At 27.7% G+C, this 23,778-nt stretch overlaps 1 protein-coding gene across 1 annotated transcript; it reads left to right on the top strand.

The window, feature by feature from the left end:
- The first annotated feature begins 19,752 nt into the window (after positions 1-19,752).
- Positions 19,753-21,179, top strand: LOC101252688 (uncharacterized). Its single transcript, XM_004239195.5, has 3 exons — positions 19,753-19,804; positions 19,968-20,580; positions 20,672-21,179. The coding sequence occupies exons 2-3, from the start codon at positions 19,999-20,001 to the stop codon at positions 20,882-20,884; spliced, it is 795 nt and encodes a 264-aa protein (XP_004239243.2). The 5' UTR covers positions 19,753-19,804; positions 19,968-19,998; the 3' UTR covers positions 20,885-21,179.
- Positions 21,180-23,778: the final 2,599 nt, after the last annotated feature.

Genomic DNA, 23,778 nt, shown 5'->3' with positions numbered 1-23,778 from the left:
TTTGACCTTCAAATGAATTCAAATAAATTGTACATACTATAGACACTTAATGAACATATTTTAAACCTTTTTGGACACATGTGAGGCTCAATGAACCTTAATTCATTTTCAGGGTCTTACAAGTTCGACCTAGTTCGTTTTAGGGTGTTACAATAATTTTTCTTCATTTAAGATGATATCGAGTTAGATATTGATATTTCATTTCATGGAATGTATCAAGGATTCGATTTTTTTATATTGATATATGAGAATATGCTATTGTAGAATTGTAGCAGTCTCCATTTCATGTCGTGACTCCTTCAAATTCAGGGAGACAACTTTTCAGGCTGCCAAGCCTGATGTAGAAAAAAAGCTCGTGTTCTAAAATCTTCACAATAAGGTATGTAATACTACTATAATATTGCACTAGTTTGTCCTCACACCCTACATCTAATTTTAAATTAGTAAAAGATTAATCTATGGTTTTATCCTCAGGTTTGAATATTCTTGAGATGAGTTGATATTGAGTTCTGAGTTCATGAGTTCTTAATTATTGAATTTCTATTCCTTATTATTGATTTTTTTGTATATTTTTCATTGAGATTTATTTAGTTGATTTTTCATGTCAATTCTTTAGCATGAACCCTATCCCCGATCTCATTGAGTTCTTATTAAAAATCTCTAAACAAACATAAATGGTTTAAACTAAGGTTTGAGAAACAAAAGAAGAGTCTTGAGAAAGAGTCTAAAAATGATTTGAGCAAGAGAATAAGGGAACTAAGTAGTTCCAAATGTATCAGTGTTACATTGAGAAAGAGAAACTTTGATTTCTAAAAGAGTTAGTGAATTTAATACACTTAAAAGCATTACCTCTTTTAAGAGGGTATTTTGATTTATTGCCTGAAAATAGAAAAGAATTAGTTTGGTACGATGGAGCACAGGTATATATTTATTTGGAGCAGTATTGAACACCGATATAGGGATTAGTTCAGATAAATCAAAATCGCTATAAATCATGTTTGTCAACATGGGTAAAGGATCATACTTTTTAGATTAATTCTTATTGCTTTGTGGATCCACTTAGTAGAGACATTTATATACCCAGACACGATATATGATAGTTCAAGCAATGTAGGAGAGATATTGCATCATCACATTATCGATAATGATGATTGTCGATTAGAGAATCTCCAAATACACTTAAAAGTATATTCTTATTATATCAAATAGTATGTTGAGTTCATAGATGAGTAAACACTTTTTGTAAAGTTTTAACCATTTCACTCCTTTATTTCTGTACAATCAGTTGAGTATATATCTATATCAATTACTGTCCTTTTATTCAGTTATATGTTATTCAACTATATTACATACTTGTGTATTCAATGTATAAATTGTTAGGTAGTGGAGCCTGATTAATATATATAATTATTTATTCTCTATTTATTCTCTGTAACAAAAAATACTCTGATTTATTAACATATAAATATACCTCACCGCCGTGGAAGTTTACTTATGGGGTGTTACCACGAAATATTGAGTTTTCTCTTTCTCTCTCTAGATCTCTCATCTCTTTCTATTGAAAGTTCTTGTGTTCTTCATTCATCTAGTGTGTGTGCGTGAATTCGATCCTAACAACTGGTATCAGAGCTAAGGAGATTCAACACGATCACTGAAGATGGATAGTTCGAAGCTTGGAATCGAGAAGTTTGATGGATTCGATTTCAGTTTCTGGAAGATGCATATTGAAGATTATCTGTACCAGAAAGATCTTCACGAACCGTTGACCGGGGTGAAGTCGGAATCCATGATGGAGGAAAAGTGGAAACTCAAGGATCGCCAGGCTCTAGGGTTGATCCGTTTGACTTTGTCAAGAAACGTGGCGTTCAACATCATGAAGGAGAAAACTACGTCCGGTATATTGAAGGCACTGTCAAACATGTATGAAAAACCATCGGCTAAGAACAAGGTATATTTGATGCATAGATTGTTCAATTTACAGATGTCTGAGAAGGGATCTGTTTCTGATCATATAAACGAGTTCAATATGATTGTGAGTCAACTCAATTCTATGGATATTAATTTCGAAGATGAAATTAAGGCGTTGATTTTGATGTCATCTCTGCCCGAGTCTTGGGATACTGTTGTTGTTGCGGTTAGCAGTTCCCGTGGATCTGAGAAACTGAAGTTTGATGAAATCCGTGATGTTGTTCTTAGTGAAAGTATTCACAAAAGAGAAGTGGGAGATTCATCGGGCAGTGCTCTCAGTGTTGATCGAAAGGGGAGAAGTAAGACGAAAGGCCAAAATCAACATAGTCGATCAAAATCAAAGAATCGAGGAAAATCCTTGAACAGATCAAACATGACTTGTTGGAACTGTGAAGAAAAAGGGCACTTTCGGACAAACTGTACAAAGCCAAAGAAGAAAAAGAATCAGAAATTTGGAGATGACAATGATTCTATAAATTCAGCAGAGGACATTGGGGATGCTCTAATCCTTAGTGTGAACAGCCCGGTTGAATCATGGATTTTGGATTCTGGTGCATCTTTCCATTCGTCTCCAAGCAAGGAGTTGTTCCAAAATTTCAAATCTGGAAGATCGTGAAAGGTCCTATGGTAGTATCCGTGGCACCAAATCTGGAACCTTGTACACCACTGCAGGGTGTATAAACATGGCTGCTATTGCTGAAGGTGGTTCCGGTTCATGTCTGTGGCACAACATACTTGGACACATGAGTGCTAAAGGAATGAAGATGCTGGTTGCAAAAGGAACATTAGAGGGTCTGAAGTCTGTTGATATGGATCTTTGCGAGAGCTGTGTTATGGGAAAACATAAAAGAGTAAGCTTCACAAAGATTCCTAGAGAGCCAAAGAAAGTGCAGTTGGAAATGGTCCATACAAATGTTTCGAGACCATCTCCAGTATCATCACTTGGAGGATCCAGATTCTATGTTACCTTCATTGGTGATTTCAGCAGGAAGGTATGGGTTTACTTCTTGAAGCATAAGTCAGATGTGTTTGCAACTTTCAAGAAGTGGAAAGCTGAAGTTGAGAATTAGACCGGCTTGAAAGTCAAATGCCTAAGGTCTGACAATGGAGGAGAGTATGACAAATCAGAGTTCAAGGCATTCTGTGCAGCTGAGGGAATCAGATTGATAAGAACAGTTCCTGGTAAGAAGCCGCTTCAAAGAAGATGATTGTCAAAAGCCCATCTCTCTATACACTCATGAAACCAGGAGGTGTTCATGGCTAAAACGAACACAACCGTAAGAACCATAAATCGTAAAGGGTTAATTGTGTGACATATGGTTGTCTAGACACCAAAGTTCGACGGTTCAAAGATATCGCATCTACCGATTGACCGAGTATATCCGACATATGTTCACTACGGAAAGTCCAAGGGGAAACCTACTTGCAATTAATTCTTACTTGTGAAGTACACATACTTGTTCGTTTCTTTGTCTTCGAGTCATTCCCCATTCATGCGGGGGATTGTTGGATTTTAAAAAAGGTGTGAATGGAAAATGAAGAGTTGCGACTTTTATGAAGAGTTGTGACTTTTATGAAATGTTGCGACTTTGATGAAAAGTTGTGAACTTTTATGAGAAGTTGCAATTTTTATGAAAAGTTGTGATTTTTATGGGAAGTTGTGACTTTTATGAAAGATGACGACCATTCTGAAAGATTGTGACTTTTCCAAAGGTTTGTGACCTTTCCGGTAAGGCACAATAAGAACCTTTTCTCACCACCCTTTGTTTTCTATAAATTGAGGGATTTCCTCTCATTTTCTATAGAATTTATGGACTTCTTCTTCAACTATTAAATCTAGTATTCTAAGTGTACTTTACTACCGTTGAGTGGTTCGCTGACACCGGAGTTTTTGGTATCTATACTCTGGTGATTGAGATCATTTTACCCTGGGAGGTCATATTCCAAATCAAACCTCGGATACTAGAGGGGAATAATTTCCTTAAGGGGACACTGTGAATTCAGTGGACTTGATCTTTTTCCTATTAAAATTTTCCAGATTCTGGTACGTGTTTTACAAACTTTAGATTTGTGAATTAATTTCAGTTCTTTTCTTCTTTTGTTCTTCACTGGTTCATTGAACTTGGTAACTTCGTGTTTCTGCAAAGTTTGTTGGAATCAGTAAGATTCTTTAGACACATATTAACAACAATTGTTCTTTAAGAAAAATATTTCGTATATTTTTTTTAAAAAAAAATCTGTTTCTGATTCCGCTACTAGTTTTAATTTTCTAGTTGTGAAAATATTCTTAAACTTTATTTTCTTACAAAGATGTTCAAAGTTTTGTTCTAAGTATGTTTGGTATACAAGATGAACAACAACAAAAGCTTTGATGGTTCAGGATGGTATTTTGATTTTTCTATTGCAATTACATTAACACATTTGTCCCATATAAATATAATAAAGCTCAAATCCACGATAGTTAAAGACTTGTTCCTGGGTTCATTAGTAGATGGGGTTTAATTCAATGTGGGTTGGTTTAAATGATTTTAATAATATTTTGATTTAATTAGATAATAAAATACACACAGGCACAACATGAATGATATTAAGCAAGAATATGGAGATTTAATGGACAGAGGTAAATATGGCTTTAAAGTTGGATGACAAGGGTAAATATATTAAAAAAGTATGATCAAGGGCATATAATCATTTTCTAAGAGTATAAGGGCAAATATGATCCTTTTCCGTAATCTGTATGTTTCTGATTAATTGTTCACTTTTTCTTTTTTAATTATATCGAATTACTTATTTATTGTAATAAATTAAGAAATGAAAATTTTCTTTTACCTTTATATCCTCAATTAATTATTTTTAAAAAGGTAAAACTTCCTAAAAATATTAAGATTTTAGTTCATCTACTTTATAATTAATCAAGGTAAAATGGTAAACTCACGAATTATTATTTTCTTAATAAGTACGCCGATTAAAAATTAATAAAGTAATTAGTACTCAATAAATGAAATTTATTATGACAAATGGACACCTCCAAAATTAATCACGGTGAGATTGAGTCGACACGGATTATCACTATTAACATATGAAAACGTAAACAATTTAGATGGTCAGTTAAATAGAAAAACTTAATCACATAAAATAAGAGAGCTTTCGTAAACCATAAAATTTAAAAATAAGAAGATTAAGTTAATGATCGAATCTTAATGAGTCTTTAATTTTATTTATTTACTAGTGTATTTAGCCGCGCTTCGCGTAGTTATAAAAAAGATTAAAATAAAATTACATATTAATATCAATAATTATTTTAATAAAAAGAATTTTTTGTTAATCACATAATTTTATAGAAGAGAAACTATGAAAAATATTTAGATTAAAATGAAATTTATTAAGAAATCAATATATGTGAACTTCGAAAAAGTTAAATATTAAAAATAAATTTTATAGAGAAAAAGGGAAGAATTGGGTAATATTAGAACTACTTAAATGTAAACTTGTGATCATTGTTTTCTTTTTTATTTGAGATTTTCTTAGTATAATTTATATATATTTATGTAAACTTTAAATCTAATCGTTCTTTTATGCTTATTTGTAATTTTATAAATTATATTCTTAGTATAATTTTTCGGTAATGTATAACTCAAATTGCTATTAATGGTTAGTATTCATGACTATATAGTTAGCCAACATTATTATAAATCATTATCCACAATTACTATTACTTGTCCTCGTCATGACTCAATCATCACATGTTTTAATTATTTTTATTGTACAATATTAGATTAATTTAATATTTATATTAATAAATTTTTAATAATTAAATTTTAAATAAAAAAAAGTTTAAAAATCTTAATTAGTTGAATTTCATACTTATTATTATTATTATTATTTATTATTATTATTATCATCATCATCATTATACTTAGGTTTAGATATCCAATTATTTTTGGACAACTTATATTGGGAAAAAATGTAAAATTTAGAAATAACATAAAAAAGAACAAAAGAGAAAATTAACTACGAAAATAGATTCAAGAAAATGACACATACACAATTCCTATTTGTTTTAAATTTTGTTTGGCTTAAACACAAAATATTAAAATATATATTTCACATTTTAAATAAATATTACATTTAACATAATAAATTCCTAAGAATAAAAAGTCACAGTAACTAAAAGGATTAATAATATGACTTTGAACTTTTGTAACATAATAAGAGTAATATTTGTACATTATTACACTAATAAAGAACATTAATTATAGAAAGTGAAAACAAACAAATTAGAGTTATTGAGACAAATATTTTATTGTAAGTAAATAGAAAGGTAGGAAACCAACAAAATTTTTAAATTATAAATTAATCGTAATTTTGAAATAACTTTAGAACTCCCGAAAAATAACAAATATGAAAACATAAAGACTTATTAATAAACAACTTGAAATATTCTAAGAAAAACAACAAAAATGAAAAATTTAAGAATTGTAATTTTACATATTAATAAATAATTTATTTTTGATAAAACCATGTGTATTTTAAAAATAATAAATTAACTTTACATTCTTATGTTCTATCATTTTTGTTAATAAAAATTGTTTCACCGGATTATGAAAGTATATGCACATATCGATTTTATTTCTTCTAGATAAAATAGTAGCATATCGATTTCTACTTTATGTTTTAAAATATTATAAGTCACAAACACAATAAACTAATATTATCAATAAAAAAAATGAGATGAATTTATCTAAACAAATAATTATTTTTGAAGAATGTTATCATTATATATAGTTAAACTATCTAAGAATCATATAGAGGTCTAAGGAGAATAAATTAGATGTTTTTTTATTTAAAAAAATCAAGATTTCTATCTTCATGAACATAAACAAATAATATTAAATGTATGATTCAACAAAGAAAGAGATGTAATTATATTAGACATATCAAATTATTTTTCCTTGTAAACTCAAATTATGCAAGAATGTCTAACCATTTTCACAATAGATATATATTCTATAATCGAAAAATCTGATTAAATAAGTTAAAAAATTATCTAACAAATGAAGAAAAGGATAAAGAATAAGGAGAAAATTACATTTAAACACAAATAATTATTTTTGACAAAATGTAAATAATTCAAAAGAAAATAATATAATAGAAACATTACTTCTTAAGGACCTAAAAAAAATAAAGAATAATCACTACATAGCTCAAAATCCATTAATCTCCATCTCTGAATGTTCTCATTTTATCCTATATACAAGAGTCAAGAAAAATAATAACAAATAAATTATTAGTCCTAAAATGAATCTCAAAGTTAACAAAATAAAATATTATATCTCATAAAGAATAAGGAAAAATTACATTTAATCATAAATTCTCCTACATAATCATTTTGGACAAATAATCAATATATTTAACTCAAAATCCACTAATTTTCATCGCTTGATGTTATCATTTCATCCTATATACAAGAGTCAAGAAAAATAATAACAAATACATCATTAGTCATAAAATAAATCTCAAAGATAACAAAACAAAATAATTTATCTAGAAGAAATAAAAATATGATGACATATTAGTCTTACTTTCTAATTAAAAGTGATATATGAAATAATATTTGAAAAAATAATGCACCTCAAAGCTTACAAATATTGTAACATTTCTTCCACTAATTCTCTACCAAAGATGACTACAAAATAACAAACAATTTTAGTGTGATTTTATAGTGTTAATGTAACCTTTCACTTTAAATAATTAGAAGTCATGAATATAAAAGGTTTAAGAGGTTATGAATATGAAAGGTTTGAGGGTTATGAATATTATTAATACTAATTTAAGAATAAAATTTATATAATTAAAGAGATATAAGTTTATAAAAGAAAATAATTGGAAAAAAATGTCAAATAAAAAAAATAAAAAAAAATGAATGGAGGTCATAGAGAGGTGATATATATATATATATATATATATATATATATATATATATATATATATATATATATATATATATATATATATATATATATATATATATATATATATATATATATATATATATATACACACACACACACATAGATGGGTTCATAATCATATAAAAGAAATATTCATATGACATTTTTTATTGATAAATTTTAGTTGAATAATTTTATTAATGTGTAAATCTAAGTTGAGCTTAATTTATATTAGTGCTTAATTTATATATCTAAGTTGAGCTCAATTTATATTAGTGCTTAATTTATAGTTGAATTTTCAAAAAAATACTTTAACTTTATAATCGTCTTATTATCCCACTAAACAATTTTGACTAAATATAATAAATTATTTTTCGTCCACCTAACATAAAGAGTGGTATACACTTTCTCAAAGAGAGTAAACACCCTATACTAAATAATATAATTTTATTTTTTATAAGTATTTTATTATAAAATATATTTTCTTATTTTTCTTGTTATTTTAACTTTTTTTTCCTTTTATATTTTCTTTCTCTTTCTTTTTTCTTTTTTCTTGTTCAAAAATTCATTCTCATCTCCGTCTATTGAAACTTCTTACTTTCAATGTTATCATTCTTATCACGAATTCACCTTCCTTTTTTATTACTATTAGTTTACTTTCTTTAATTTTAAAATTTTATCTATTTTCTTAAATTTCGAACAATTTGATAAATTCATTAAATTTCAGATAATTATGAAGTATCATATAATTTTTTTATCCGATTTCAATTAAGTTTTTTTAATTTTTGGTAATTGATTGATTCTTTTAAAATTATCATTTTTAATTTTGAATTTATATGAAATGATTAGTTTATGATACCTTCTAAATTTTTCTAAAAAAATTAATTTCTGCTATCAATAAAATAAAAAAAATTATATGATTTCTACAAACAATTTGACCATAAGAAGAAAAAGTAAATAAAAAAATGGGAATAGGGCTCAATTTGACATGGGGTGTAGGAGGTGAAGAAAAAAAATAATGGAGAAATGAATCACTTGAAAGTGGAATATGGAAGATGTAATGAAATTTAAGATAAATCAAAATTAAAATTAAAGTCAAAAAGTAAGAGAGAGAAATAAAGTTTTAAAAAAAGATTAAAAAAAACTTAAGATAAAAAAAGTATATTTTAAATTAAATTAATATGTGTTATATAATGATTGGTGTATGAATACATTTAGTTTTTAAAATTTAGGCTGATCAAAAAATGATATAATTGTGAACACCTAATTTTTTACCAAAATATAAAGAGTCAAACACCTATTTATTTTTTTTTAAAAAAGGGTTATATTTAAAATAAAATAAAATAATAATAATAAATTATAAATTAATAAAACTAATAAGATCAATTATAGTTTAATAATAAAAAAAATTGATAAATAGAAGTTTGGAATTTAAGTTATTTGTTAATTATCTAGTATAAAAATAATAATAAGATAGAAAATATTATGAAAATGTATAGAAAAAGAAAAGAAAAGAGGAGTCCTAAAGATTTCAAATTTGTTTACCTTATCCTAATTATTCCCAACTTTCTAACTTATTTTACTAAAAAGTCTCATCCCATTAATTTTGATTTTTTTTTTCTTCTTTTTGGACGTTCCTTTTGATTTTTTTTAACATTTTTTTTGTTAATTTTCTATTGTTATTATCTATTTATTTTAAATCCTTATCTCAACCCCAATTCCCTCAACAATATTTCAAACTAAATCCTAATCCAACTCTATTACTATCCATTTAATTAGCATCAAAATCTCAGCCAAATTATAATAAAAACACGTTCAGTTGAGAAGGAAAAAAAAATACAGAGAGATATAGAAAAATACACAAATAGACAAATACAAAAATACACAGACAGACAGAGAAAACAAGCAAAGACAAAGAAAAAAAACGAGGTATTTCTTTTGAGAATTAGGTTAGAGTTAGAAATTTGATCTTGATTTTGAATTCGTGGATAACAGCTCGCTTTTGTCGTATCAATTTTCGCAGCGAGGTAACTATAAATTCTCGCATGATCTAAATAATATTATTTCTATGAAAATTTGATTTCAATAGCATGAAATACTTCAAATCACATGTATTATATTGATTATTGCTAAGTTGTTATTATTATTATGTTTTTTTTAGATCGATTTTGCAATATTATGTCGCATATTGAATTGTTGAATTTAACCATATTAATATATCTTTCCGTCTATTTTCACTTTAGCAGATTTTATTGGATTTATTATAGACTTGTTAGATTAGAATATATAAATAATTAGTAATTTTTTTTTATTTAAGTAGAATTGTAGATTTCATCTAGAGATTCATGATAAATTAGTGATAATTACTATTAATAATTATAATAATTTTTTTTTAGACAAATTGTATAAAGAAAACAAAAGAACAAAATAAATAAATGAATAAATAAATTAAAAATAACAAGAAAGCCTAAAACATAAAAAGAAAAGAAAAAATATCAGATTTTTTAAAAAGGAAAACGGATAAAAAAAGAAAGAAAGACAGAAAAGAAACGTGAAAAAAAGAAAATATAAAAATAAAAAAAAAAAAAAAACAGAAGAGAAGCAGAATGAGAAAAAAAATAATATATAAAAAAAACAAAAAAAAATGAATGAAGAAAATAAGTAACAAAAATTATTGAAAAAAAAAAGGAGAAGAAGACAAAAATTATAAAATAATAATATAATAAAAATAATGATAAAATAAAATAATAAAAACAAAAGAGAGAGAAACAGACTTACAGAAGGAAAATATATATATATATATATATATATATATATATATATATATATATATATATATATATATATATATATATATATATATATATATATAAAAAAAAAATCTAAAATAGAATAAGAAACAAAAAAAAGCAGATTTTTTCCAAAAAAAACAGAAACAGAATTTTTTTTTAAAAAAAAAAGAGCAAAAAAAAACGTGAAAAACTAAAAAAAAGAGAATCAGACTAAAAAAAAACGTAAAAAGACAAAAAAAATTAAAAACATAAAAAGAAAAAAAAAGTAAAAAAAAAAAGATAAAAAAGGGGATGTAGCACAAAATTATTTTTTTAGTATGGAACGTAAAAAATAAAAATAAATTAGTTATATACAAACGTAAATAAAAAGAATTACTCTAAAAATAATTATTTTATTTTATTTTTTAAAAAAAAGAAGACAAAATGTTTAAAAAAATTGTTACATGCATTAAAAGAAAAAAAAATTAAACCTTTCTTAAAAAAATAAATATAGTCCTAATCTATTTAGAATTTTGGTGATTTTAAAACTAATTCAAATCTCATAAAATTTCATCTTTCTATTTTTAAATTAAAAAAAAAATAGAAATTCTAAATTAACGTGAACTCTAAATATTTTTTTAAACTATAAAATACCTATATAAATTCATCCCCATAATAACATAAAAATATATAAAAAAAATATAAAAGCAAAATTAGTCAGTTTCAAATAAGTTAAACAATAAATTTGGGTAAAATAAAAATTTATTATTAAATTTAAATAATATTATATCCAAAATTAAGTCAAGTCATATCAAAGTTAATAAAGCGACCGTGCTAGAACCACGGAATTCGAGGGGTGCCTAACACCTTCCCTCGGTCAACAGAATTCCTTACACGAATTTCTAGTTTGCAGACCAATAAAAGATAGAGTCAAATTTTCTTTTGATTAGGGATTTAAATAAGGTGACTTGGAACACCAAAACTCAATTCCAAGTGGCGACTCTGAATAATAATTATCCCTTTTCAAAATGTCACTTTAATTGGAAAAACTCTTTTTTTCTTTTCAAAAAATAAAAATCAAAAAAATAAAAAATATGTTAAGAGAAAAAAAAGGGTGTGACAGATAGCGACTCCACTGGGGATTAACTAGAATTCGAGCTTTCAATATTGATTTATGTATGACTATGATTTATTTATTTACATTTTGGGATATTGTATTTATTTGTCTTAATGTGTAAATTGTCTACTTATTTAATGTATGATATTATTTGATCTGCATATAAATTGTGATCTCTCGCGAATTTTACTTAGTCTTCAATAATAATATGATGGGAATTGCAACTATGCACCCCATTTCTGTCAAGATAGCCAGTGGATCTTCGGTCCATGGTGAAGGATTTTTAATCACACATATTTAGGATAGGGAGCACCCATGCACAAAGCCGGAAAGCGCTGCTACCGGTACGTTGCTACTCCCTAACTCGAGTTGTCAGCTCGTTTTACAGCCAGTCTAGATACTTTTCTCCACGAGTTTAAACATGATAACTGAAACCAAATGTAATAGTTCCTAATAGACTTCATTATTTGAATCATTTACATATGATTTAATGAAAGACTCTACATATGATCGGATCTATCTAGATAAATAACTCAATTTACCATTTTAAATTAAAATCAGAATAATAGAAAAAGTTTTTTTTTCTTTTACAATGTAAAGTTCACAAAAAGAAATTTTAAAAGTTTTCTTATATCACTTTAAACGAAGAAAAAAGTTGCATTTGTCAATAAATTTCTAACAAAAAATATTTAAGTGTTCAATCTGAACGAACTACGCACACCTGATTCTCACCTTGATGAGATACGTAGGCAACCTTCCTTGGGTTCGGTGATCCTTATTTAAAAATTAAAAAATTCAAAAAAATATCTTAATTATTATTTAAAAATTAAAAAATGAAATAATATGTGTATATATTAAAAAGAGAATTTTTCCTTAAGAAAACATATTTTTACTTATATTTTGGAACTGCGTTAGACCTGATTCTTGTTTTAACAAGATACGTAGGCAACCTTATTGTGAGGTTCGGTCCAACCGAGGAAAAAAAAATCCTAAAAATTCTAGTCACATAAACTGGGGCAAAAAAAAATATAGATTTTTTTTCTTTGACTTGGTTGATAACAACATACTTAGAATTATGCATAAGAAAAAAAATAAAGTGTTAAATTATTTGGTAAGACAGATCAACTTTGTTGTGACCTATAGACTTCTATTGACATCTCTCAATACATTTATGTCATACTTGAGAAATTATCTTGTATAAAGTTTATGGATAAAATAAATTTGACCTCATTGTTTCAAATGCATTGTGTGGTGGGTGAGCTTTAAACGTAAAATTCAAAGTCGTGATTTTGCTGATCTAGAACTTGGCCCAAATGTTGGTTGAGACGAAATTTTGAGCAATATTTAACTTGAGAAAGGATTATAGGCTTTCTTTGAATCGATTGTGCCTTTCAAGCCTACCAAATGACATGTTATCCATAGAATTTCCATTTTGAGCCTTGATGTTTTTATTTAAATAGCCACATCTTAGCATATACATTTTGAGTGTACAAATGCACTGATTCCTTTGTCTTACCTCCTTGAGCGCACTATGAAATATCTACATAACATCAAAGACCTAAGTTGGGTGACAATGTGAAAAAAAGACGAAATATGTCCAAAAAAAAAAGATAGAATGAAAAATGAAAAAAAAAATCTCCAAAAAAAGGAGATGAAATAAAAAAATAAAGAGAAAAAAAATGAAAAAAGACCTTACAAGAAAACAAAGGTCAAATGCAAGAATAAAAAAAAAATATTGAAAGCATTGTGCAAATTCTAAGGAGGAAATAGTCACTATATCCCAAATGAATATCCTACCGTTCCCTAATACTACATTACAAGCCAATGACAAGTCCTATTTGATCTCATTTTTTATGTTCTCATATTAGTGGATGCTTACATGAGGGCCAAGCATATGGTATCTTAATCTCATGCATTGAATATCTTTTTGAGTGTGAGTGACTTTCAAAAACGTCCTACGATCTAAATTATTATATTGTGTGAAGTAGGACTTTCATATATTGAGAGTGCATTTGAAACGTGAGGATACGAATAATTCTATCCCTTAATTTTGGCAAGATAAATTGATCTTGTAATTACTTAAATATATTTGAGATACAATTTGAAACTATATAAATTACTCAAAGTTGACCTCAAATTTATTTAAAAGTTGTGAATGTAGTTCATATGCATAATACTAATTGTTGATACCAACTAAAGTCAAAGCATTATCAAACATGAACTAATTCTTTTTCCAATTTTTCCATTATATTTTTTAAAATAAATTTAAAAAAAAAAGAAAAATATTTTTTATTGAACTACGTTCAACCTGATTTCTAAGAGGATACGTAGGCGGCCCTTCATTGAGATTCGGTCTAATCACTCAATAAAATAATGATCATGCTATTTAAAATCTATAAGGGTTGAAACATGACATTGTAGTCTATGGTATGTTACAGAAAAAAATAAAAAATTAAAAAATTAAAAAAATAAGAGGGTCTTATGAGTGAAAACTCTCGAGAGAAACATAAGACGACGGTAAAAAAAATAAGAATGTCTACTTGGTAAAAAATCACGAGTGACACCATTTATCAAATGATGACATTCCGTCTCAGCATGAGCACAATAAAGATAGAAATAAAGTTAGAGGCTGAAAGAGCTATAAAGACAAATCATGCAAGTAATTCGCTAGAGACAAACGCCGCGATGGTAAATTTTTGAATCCTCGTCTCTCATATAATATGCAAAAAAAAAAAGAATTATTTTTTTCTTAATAAAATCTGGGGCTTTTTATTTTATTTTTAAATTGGTCAATGTACCAATAAAAATAAAATAAAATAAACTAATGTTAAATAATAATGATAATAAAAGTAAAAAAAAAAAAATAACCCCTATCCTATTTTTCATGTCTTTACAGGGCATAATAACCCCTGGATTGCATATAGGGCACAATAACCCCTATCATTTTTTTCACAGGTCACAATAACCCCTGGATTGCATATAGCGCACAATAACCCCTATCATTTTTTTTTCTTCACAGGGCACAATAACCCCTGGATTGCATATAGGGCACAATAACCCCTATCATTTTTTTTTTCACAGGGCACAATAACCCCTGGATTGCATATAGGGCACAATAACCCCTATCATTTTTTTTCTTCTTCACAGGGCACAATAACCCCTGGATTGCGTATAGGGCACAATAACCCCTATCTTTTTTTTTCTTCACAGGGCACAATAACCCCTGGTTGCATATAGGGAACAACAACCCCTATTTTATTTTTCATGTCTTCACAGGGCACAATAACCCCTGGATTGAATATAGGGCACAATAACCCCTATCATTTTTTTTGTCTTTACAGGGCACAATAACCCCTGGTTGCATATAGGGCACAATAACCCCTATCAGTTTTTTTGTCTTTACAGGGCACAATAACCCCTGGTTGCATATAGGGCACAATTACCCCTATCATTTTTATTCACAGGGCACAATAACCCCTAGATTGCATATAGGGCACAATAACCCCTATCCTATTTTTTCATGTCTTCACAGGGCACAATAACCCCTGGATTGCATATAGGGCACAATAACCCCTATCATTTTTCTTCACAGGGCACAATAACCCTGGTTGCATATAGGGCACAATTACCCCTATCATTTTTATTCACAGGGCACAATAACCCCTAGATTGCATATAGGGCACAATAACTCCTATCCTATTTTTTCATGTCTTGACAGGGCACAATAACCCCTGGATTACATATAGGGCACAATAACCCCTATCATTTTTCTTCACAGGGCACAATAACCCCTGGTTGCATATAGGGCACAATAACCCCTATTATCATTTTTATGTCTTCACAGGGCACAATAACCCCTGGTTGCATATAGGGCACAATAATCCCTATCCTATTTTTTCATTTCTTCACAGGGCACAATAACCTCTGGATTGCATATAGGGCACAATAACCCCTATCATTTTTTTTATGTCTTCACAGAGCACAATAACCCTGGTTGCATATAGGGCACAATAATCCCTATTTTATTTTTCATGTCTTCACAGGGCACAATAACCCCTGGTTGCATATAGGGCACAATAACCCCTATTTTATTTTTCATGTCTCACAGGGCACAATAACCCCTGGGTTGCATATAGGGCACAATAACCCCTATTTTATTTTTTATGTCTTCACAGGGCACAATAACCTCTGATTGCAATTTGGGTTCAAAACTCACTTTCGTCTTTTTTTTTACATTTTGTAATAGGCTATAAAAATATTATTTTATTATTAGTATAGACTTTCATAGCTTTCATCAATAACTCACAAAATTTCCTAGTGCAAACTAGGTAGAAAATTTTGTTTTGTGTGCAGATTTCTACATAGTACACAAATTTGCAGTTCAAAAATAATAGAATTCATCTTTTCAAGAAAATAAGTTTTCAAGAATATCATGCGGAAGAACGTCAGTAGCTGAAGTCAAGTCATGAAGTTTCAAGTCTTAAACTCAAAAGTCCAGAGCAAAGTTCGGAATAGATGAACCTACCCAAAGAGGGTGAAACGATATCTGAGAATCCAAAATGAAGACTTAGCACTATCGAAATAGATAGGATTTCATATCTTTCCTTCTGCATCTTGTTTTTTTTATGTAATAGCTGGAGCTACGAACCGGAATCTCGACAAAACCTCACTCGACTACCTAACTCATTGGAACTACGCCTGACTCCTTATCATCTCAACATAGGATAGGTAGTTTTTAAAAGTTAGGACACAGTCAAACCTCTTCTCTTCTATAAATTTTTCGCATAAATATTTTAGTAAAAAATTAGTCACATTGTTCACGTCTTTGCATGAAAACTCTTCATGTTTTCAAGCAAAGAGGGGCATACTGTGAACACCTAATTTTTTACAAAAATATAAAGAGTCAAACACCAATTTTTTTTTTAAAAAAGGGTTATATTTAAAATAAAATAAAATAATAATAATAAATTGTAAATTAATAAAACTAATAAGATCAATTATAGTTTAATAATAAAAAAATTGATAAATAGAAGTTTAGAATTTAAGTTATTTGTTAATTATCTAGTTTAAAAATAATAATAAGATAGAAAATATTATGAAAACGTATAGAAAAAGAAAAGAAAAGAGGAGTCCTAAAGATTTCAAATTTGTTTACCTTATCCTAATTATTCCAACTTTCTAACTTATTTTACTAAAAAGCCTCATCCCATTAATTTTGATTTTTTTTCTTCTTCTTTTTGGATGTTCCTTTTGATTTTTTTTAACATTTTTTTTCTGTTAATTTTCTATTATTATTATCTATTTATTTTAAATCCTTATCTCAACCCCAATTCCCTCAACAATATTTCAAACTAAATCCTAATCCAACTCTATTACTATCCATTTAATTAGCATCAAACTCTCAGCCAAATTATTATAAAAACACGTTCAGTTGAGAAGGATAAAAAATACAGAGAGATATAGAAAAATATACAAATACACAAATACAAAAATACACAGACAGACAGAGAAAACAAGCAAAGACAGAGAAAAAAAACGAGGTATTTCTTTTGAGAATTAGGTTAGAGTTAGAAATTTGATCTTGATTTTGAACTCGTGGATAACAACTCGCTTTTGTCGTATCAATTTTCGCAGCGAGGTAACTATAAATTCTCGCATGATCTAAATAATATTATTTCTATGAAAATTTGATTTCAATAGCATGAAATACTTCAAATCACATGTATTATATTGATTATTGCTAAGTTGTTATTATTATTATGTTTTTTTTTAGATCGATTTTGAAATATTATGTCGCATATTGAATTGTTGAATTTAACCATATTAATATATCTTTCCGTCTATTTTCACTTTAGAAGATTTTATTGGATTTATTATAGACTTGTTAGATTAGAATATATAAATAATTAGTAATTTTTTTTTATTTAAGTAGAATTGTAGATTTCATCTAGAGATTCATGATAAATTAGTGATAATTACTATTAATAATTATAATAATTTTTTTTTAGACAAATTGTATAAAGAAAACAAAAGAACAAAATAAATAAATGAATAAATAAATTAAAAACAACAAGAAAGCCTAAAACATAAAAAGAAAAGAAAAACAACGAAAAAAAAAGAAAAGAAAAAATATTTGATTTTTTAAAAAGGAAAACGGATAAAAAAGAAAGAAAGACAGAAAAGAAACGTGAAAAAAAGAAAATATAAAAATAAAAAAAAATAAAAACAGAAGAGAAGCAGAATGAGAAAAAAAATAATATATAAAAAAAACAAAAAAAAAATGAATGAAGAAAAAAAGTAACAAAAATTATTAAAAAAAAAAGGAGAAGAAGACAAAAATTATAAAATAATAATATAATAAAAATAATGATAAAATAAAATAATAAAAACAAAAGAGAGAGAAACAGACTTACAGAAGGAAAATATATATATATATATATATATATATATATATATATATATATATATATATATATATATATATATAATCTAAAATAAAATAAGAAACAAAAAAAAGCAGATTTTTTCCAAAAAAAACAGAAACAGATTTTTTTTTTAAAAAAAAAGAGCAAAAAAAACGTGAAAAACTAAAAAAAAGAGAATCAGACTAAAAAAAACGTAAAAAGACAAAAAAAATTAAAAACATAAAAAGAAAAAAAGTAAAAAAAAAAAGATAAAAAAGGGGATGTAGCACAAAATAATTTTTTTAGTATGGAACGTAATAAATAAAAATAAATTAGTTATATACAAACGTAAATAAAAAGAATTAATCTAAAAATAATAATTTTATTTTATTTTTTTAAAAAAGAAGACAAAATGTTAAAAAAAATTGTTACATGCATTAAAAGAAAAAAAAATTAAACCTTTCTTAAAAAAATAAATATAGTCCTAATCTATTTAAAATTTTGGTGATTTTAAAACTAATTCAAATCTCATAAAATTTCATCTTTCTATTTTTAAATTAAAAAAAATAGAAATTCTAAATTAACGTGAACTCTAAATATTTTTTTTAACTATAAAATACCTATATAAATTCATCCCCATAATAACATAAAAATATATAAAAAAAAATATATAAAAGCAAAATTAGTCAGTTTCAAATAAGTTAAACAATAAATTTGGGTAAAATAAAAATTTATTATTAAATTTAAATAATATAATATCCAAAATTAAGTCAACTCATATCAAAGTTAATAAAGCGACCGTGCTAGAACCACGGGATTCGAGGGGTGCCTAACACCTTCCCCTCGGTCAACAGAATTCCTTACCCGAATTTTTAGTTTGCAGACCAATAAAAGATAGAGTCAAATTTTCTTTTGATTAGGGATTTAAATAAGGTGACTTGGAACACCAAAACTCAATTCCAAGTGGCGACTCTGAATAATAATTATCCCTTTTCAAAATGTCACTTTAATTGGAAAAACTCTTTTTTTCTTTTCAAAAAATAAAAATCAAAAAAATAAAAAATATGTTAAGAGAAAAAAAAGGGTGTGACAATAACAATATATGTTTAAAATTATTAATGGGATAAGAAGACAATTACAAAGTTAAAATGTCTTTTATAAATCCAAAATAATATTAATAGTGATTTTATGTTTTTTTTTCTTTAATTAAATAAATGGTATTAATTGAGCGGACCTTTGAGATTTTAGCTCTAATAATATAAATCATAGTATACAATACTTTCCTTAAATTTTGCATTTAAAATAAAATCTTGTTACGTATTGTAAGTTTAATAATAAAAAATTATCCAATAGTTTCTTTCTTTTTGTTATTATAAAATATTTATATACTTTTTAAAAAAAAAAAAAGTATGTGCATGCTAGTGATGTATGATACTTGCTAAGCTTTCTTAGAGACCTCCACGTACACCCTTAGACACGTAGAATCGGTTACACGTGGCAACTCCTCGGACATGAGAAAATCTCACAAAAACAAAATTCATCAATTTCCTTTTGTCTCTCTACCGTGAGTTCAAACTTGTGTACGCTTTACTCGTAATAATTCTTTCTTCTCTACTAATAATATATAATTGCTCTACTTTTTTGATCTCTTTTGGTTACAAATGTTGGTTTTTGTATTTTGTTGTATCACAGCTACTTGCAATCAATTATATATAGTATTTTTTTTAAAATAAGGTTTTTATGTTTTGGATTACAGGTAAAAAAATTATAATCGGAAGGCGATTAAAATGTCAGGTGTAACGCTAGCTACGGGTCGAGAAGAGACAACATCTTCAACAAGAGAGCCTAAGCGACAACAAGGTGGTGTGGGTGTAATGGGATCACTACGAGTAATTGAGTTACAATTAGTAGCTTTCATTATGGTTTTCTCAGCTAGTGGTCTTGTACCATTACTTGATTTGATTTTCCCAGCTTTAGCATCCGCGTATCTTTTGCTTCTTTCGCGATTTGCGTTTCCATCACTTGGTACAACTAGTTCTAGTTCCAACGAAACACTATTTCAGGGAAGCCGGTTATTTCGTCTTTATATGGTTGCTGGTACTAGTATTGGATTGTTTTTGCCATTGGCATATGTTTTGGGTGGATTTGCTAGGGGTGATCAGCATGCGGTTCGCTCTGCTACTCCTCATTTGTTTTTACTTTCTTTCCAAATTCTAACTGAGAATATTATAAGTGGACTGTCCCTGTTTTCTCCGCCGATTAGAGCACTTGTTCCCCTGCTTTATACAGTTAGAAGGATCTTTGTTTTAATTGATTGGATACAAGATGTGTGGATCAACAAGACTTTGCCCCCAAATGCACAAGTCAAGGTATCAATTTTGGTTTAGAAATTGATATGATTTTTGACAGCCTGTATTAAATCTGTTGTAATTGGATTTAATTTTTTTAAATTGTTTTCAGGATGTTACATGGTACTGGTTTGGGAAGGGATTGGCAGTGGCTAATCTGGCGTATTTTTCGATCAATCTGTTTGGTTTCTTGATTCCGCAATTTCTTCCACGAGCTTTCGAGAGGTACTTCAGGGAGAGGAGTGAGGTGAACTCGAAGTTGGCTGAAGATAAGCACTCACAAGCTATCAACAGAACAAAACACGCAGACAAAAAGGCAGAGTAATTGGGAAAATGTATGTGTAGCAGCTTTTTTTTTTCCTTCTTGATTTCACTATAATAAGCTGAATGGACTTGTTTTCTTTTTGAGATGGTTAGCGTAAGTGTGTTTTTCCAGGAACTTACACATCCTAGGAACTTAGAAATGCATTTTGTTGTATTTGATGTTACTGTTATATGATCGCGCGAATATTGTGTATATATTATGTATAAGGGCGCTGCAGCAACAAAAAGGATGAGCGGGGAACTTATCTTATTTTCCAACTGATAATTTGCAGTCATACTAGAGATATTTGACTTGACTTTCGTCATCATTTGCCGTACTAGTATTCAAGTTTTGATAACGGGCTGCGTTGGTTATTTGGTACGATGTATGTAATTGAATTGTATTTATACAAAGTACCAAAGAAAATATCTTTGGTACGATGTATGTAATTGAATTGTATTTCTACAAAAGTACCAAAGAATCTATCTATAACTGACTAGGTGAGTGTCTAAATCTGACCGACTAGTCTATTGAATTGTATTCATGCAAGTAACAAAGAATCTATTCTGGAACTGACTAGGCAAGTGTCTGCAGCAATCTGACTAGTATAAAACAAGTATAAATTTAAGGAATCCCAGTGTAATATAATAATTACAATTTGTTTCGACTAATTTAGTATTTACTTATAATTTTTTAAAATTGTCGCGTGATATATTAGTACGTTGTGGTACTTGGTAAATGAACAACTTTTAAAATAAAAAGGGGAAAAAATAGAACATTTAAGTTTGTTATTTAGTTCAGCTTAAATGAACAACTTTTAAAATAAAAAGGGGAAAAAATAGAACATTTAAGTTTGTTATTTAGTTCAGCTTAAATTACGGTAACAGATCATGAAGAAACATTAATTCAATACGTAATTGGATAAATTTTTAAATTTTGAAAATTCAAGATTATATCATTTAAGTTGAAGACATTTTTATGGACACTCAGTGGAAAGTAAAAATACAAATTTGATTGTTGTTATTGTGAATGATACATGATGAACACATTAATTTTCAGGAATTTGGGTGAACGAATTATAGTATAATCGACGAAATCGTTGTTGGAGATTTAATTTCGTTTCCTAATTTCAAAGCAGCAATTGCAGCCGAGTTGGATACCGATGTATCAAGGAAAGATATTGAAATTCGTTACATTGTAGAAGGTAACTCCTGTCCGATGAAGATTTAGAACGATATGAGTGTTAAATTATATTTAGAACTGAAAAAAATGAGCGAGAATTTTCAATGTATCCATTATGTATTGACACAATTGAAAAGATTGGTGATACTGTACATAACTTTGATGGAACATGTTGAGAAATTACATGTGTAGAAGGCACAACACATGATACAGAGACTTTGGTAATGGTTGAATCTAGTTTATTTGATTCGTATGAAAATTCAGAATTTAGAGTTACAAATGCTATAATCAATTCAGATTAGTCTAGATGTGAAGACAGATCAGATATATAAGGATAAAGTAACACTTGTAGATGTGATGATAAAATATAAATAAAGAACAACTTCAATTGCAAAGTAAAGATATCTGATCAACAAAAGTATGATACTATTTGGAATATATATATATATATATATATATATATATATATATATATATATATATATATATTTACAGTTGTTCAAAATTAGTACATGAAACATAACTATTTTCTATGAAAACCTACATGTATCATTAGTTCGTTGATATTTTAAATTATATATGTTTTAATCTATGATTCACTATTTCGTTATGTTTATTGATACATTAATTAACTATATTGGTACTTTAATATACTACTGCTGATATAGTAAGGGCTATATCAATTAAAACAAGCATAGCAAAAAGTTTCGATATGTGTAAAAATAATTTTCTTCGAGAATGATAGATACTTTTGTGTAATTCATTGTTTGATTACTTTAAACATTATTATTGAATATATTATATGATGTAATTGCTATAAGCATTAATATGCTGAAAAAATGTACTCAGCTATGTGTTGGTATGCTTTTCAGACAAATGTGGTTGGACTATGAAGGCGTCTTGCAGCAAAATATCTGATATTTTCATTGTTAAAAGTTTCAATAGTAAACATACGTGTCCGATGAGGGAGAGGGTATTAACCAAGGTCCAAGCAACCGTCAGATTTGTAAGTGGAGTTACTGCTCCAATATTGATCAATCATAAATGAATTTATACTCCGAAAGATATAATTGATGATATTAGAGAATTTTATTGGGTTCAAATATCTTACCAGCAAGCATGGTGTGCTAAAGAACGTGCACTCGCCATGATTAGGGGAAAACTATCTGCAAGATATAGACGGTTGCCGCGATACATACACATGTTAAAAAACGTGTATCCAAATTCTTATATATAAATGCATAAGACTGAGGAGGATGAATTTATGTATCTGTTCGTCGCCTTAAGACCATTCATTGGGGGAGTTAATTACTGCAAACCAATAGTTGTTGTGGATGGTGCACATCTGAGTGTAGCTTACCAAGGGATATTTGTATCAGCAAGCACACTTGATGGCGAAGGTTTTTTTCTATAGTTGCGATGTGTTTGTATATATTACGTATCAAATAATATAATGTGTGTGTAATCAGGTTGCATCCTTCCATTGGCATATGGTGTTGTTGACATCGAAAATGATTGTTCATGGACATGATTTTTTGAACAATTCAAAATTGCATTTGGCGAGAGAAAAGATATGTGTGTTGTTTCAGATAGAAATGAGAGTATCATGAAGAGTGAGAATTTTGTTCCCGAATGTACCTCATTATGCATGCATCTGGTATCTTTGGAAGAATGTATGCGGAAACTTCAAAAGGAGTACAAAGGTCATAAGTGATCTATTCTACTCTATGGCC

This window comes from Solanum lycopersicum, chromosome 5 (genome assembly GCF_036512215.1).
Source record: "Solanum lycopersicum chromosome 5, SLM_r2.1".
In the NCBI taxonomy this organism is placed as follows: Eukaryota; Viridiplantae; Streptophyta; class Magnoliopsida; order Solanales; family Solanaceae; genus Solanum; species Solanum lycopersicum.
Note: the sequence above shows the minus strand (reverse complement) of the source record. Positions and strands in the feature narration are given on the sequence as shown.

Coding starts and splice junctions, on each gene's coding strand:
- LOC101252688 (XM_004239195.5), top strand. CDS start 19,999: ATGTCAGGTGTAACGCTAGCTACGGGTCGAGAAGAGACAACATCTTCA. Junction 20,581..20,671: donor CCCCAAATGCACAAGTCAAG/GTATCAATTTTG, acceptor AATTGTTTTCAG/GATGTTACATGGTACTGGTT.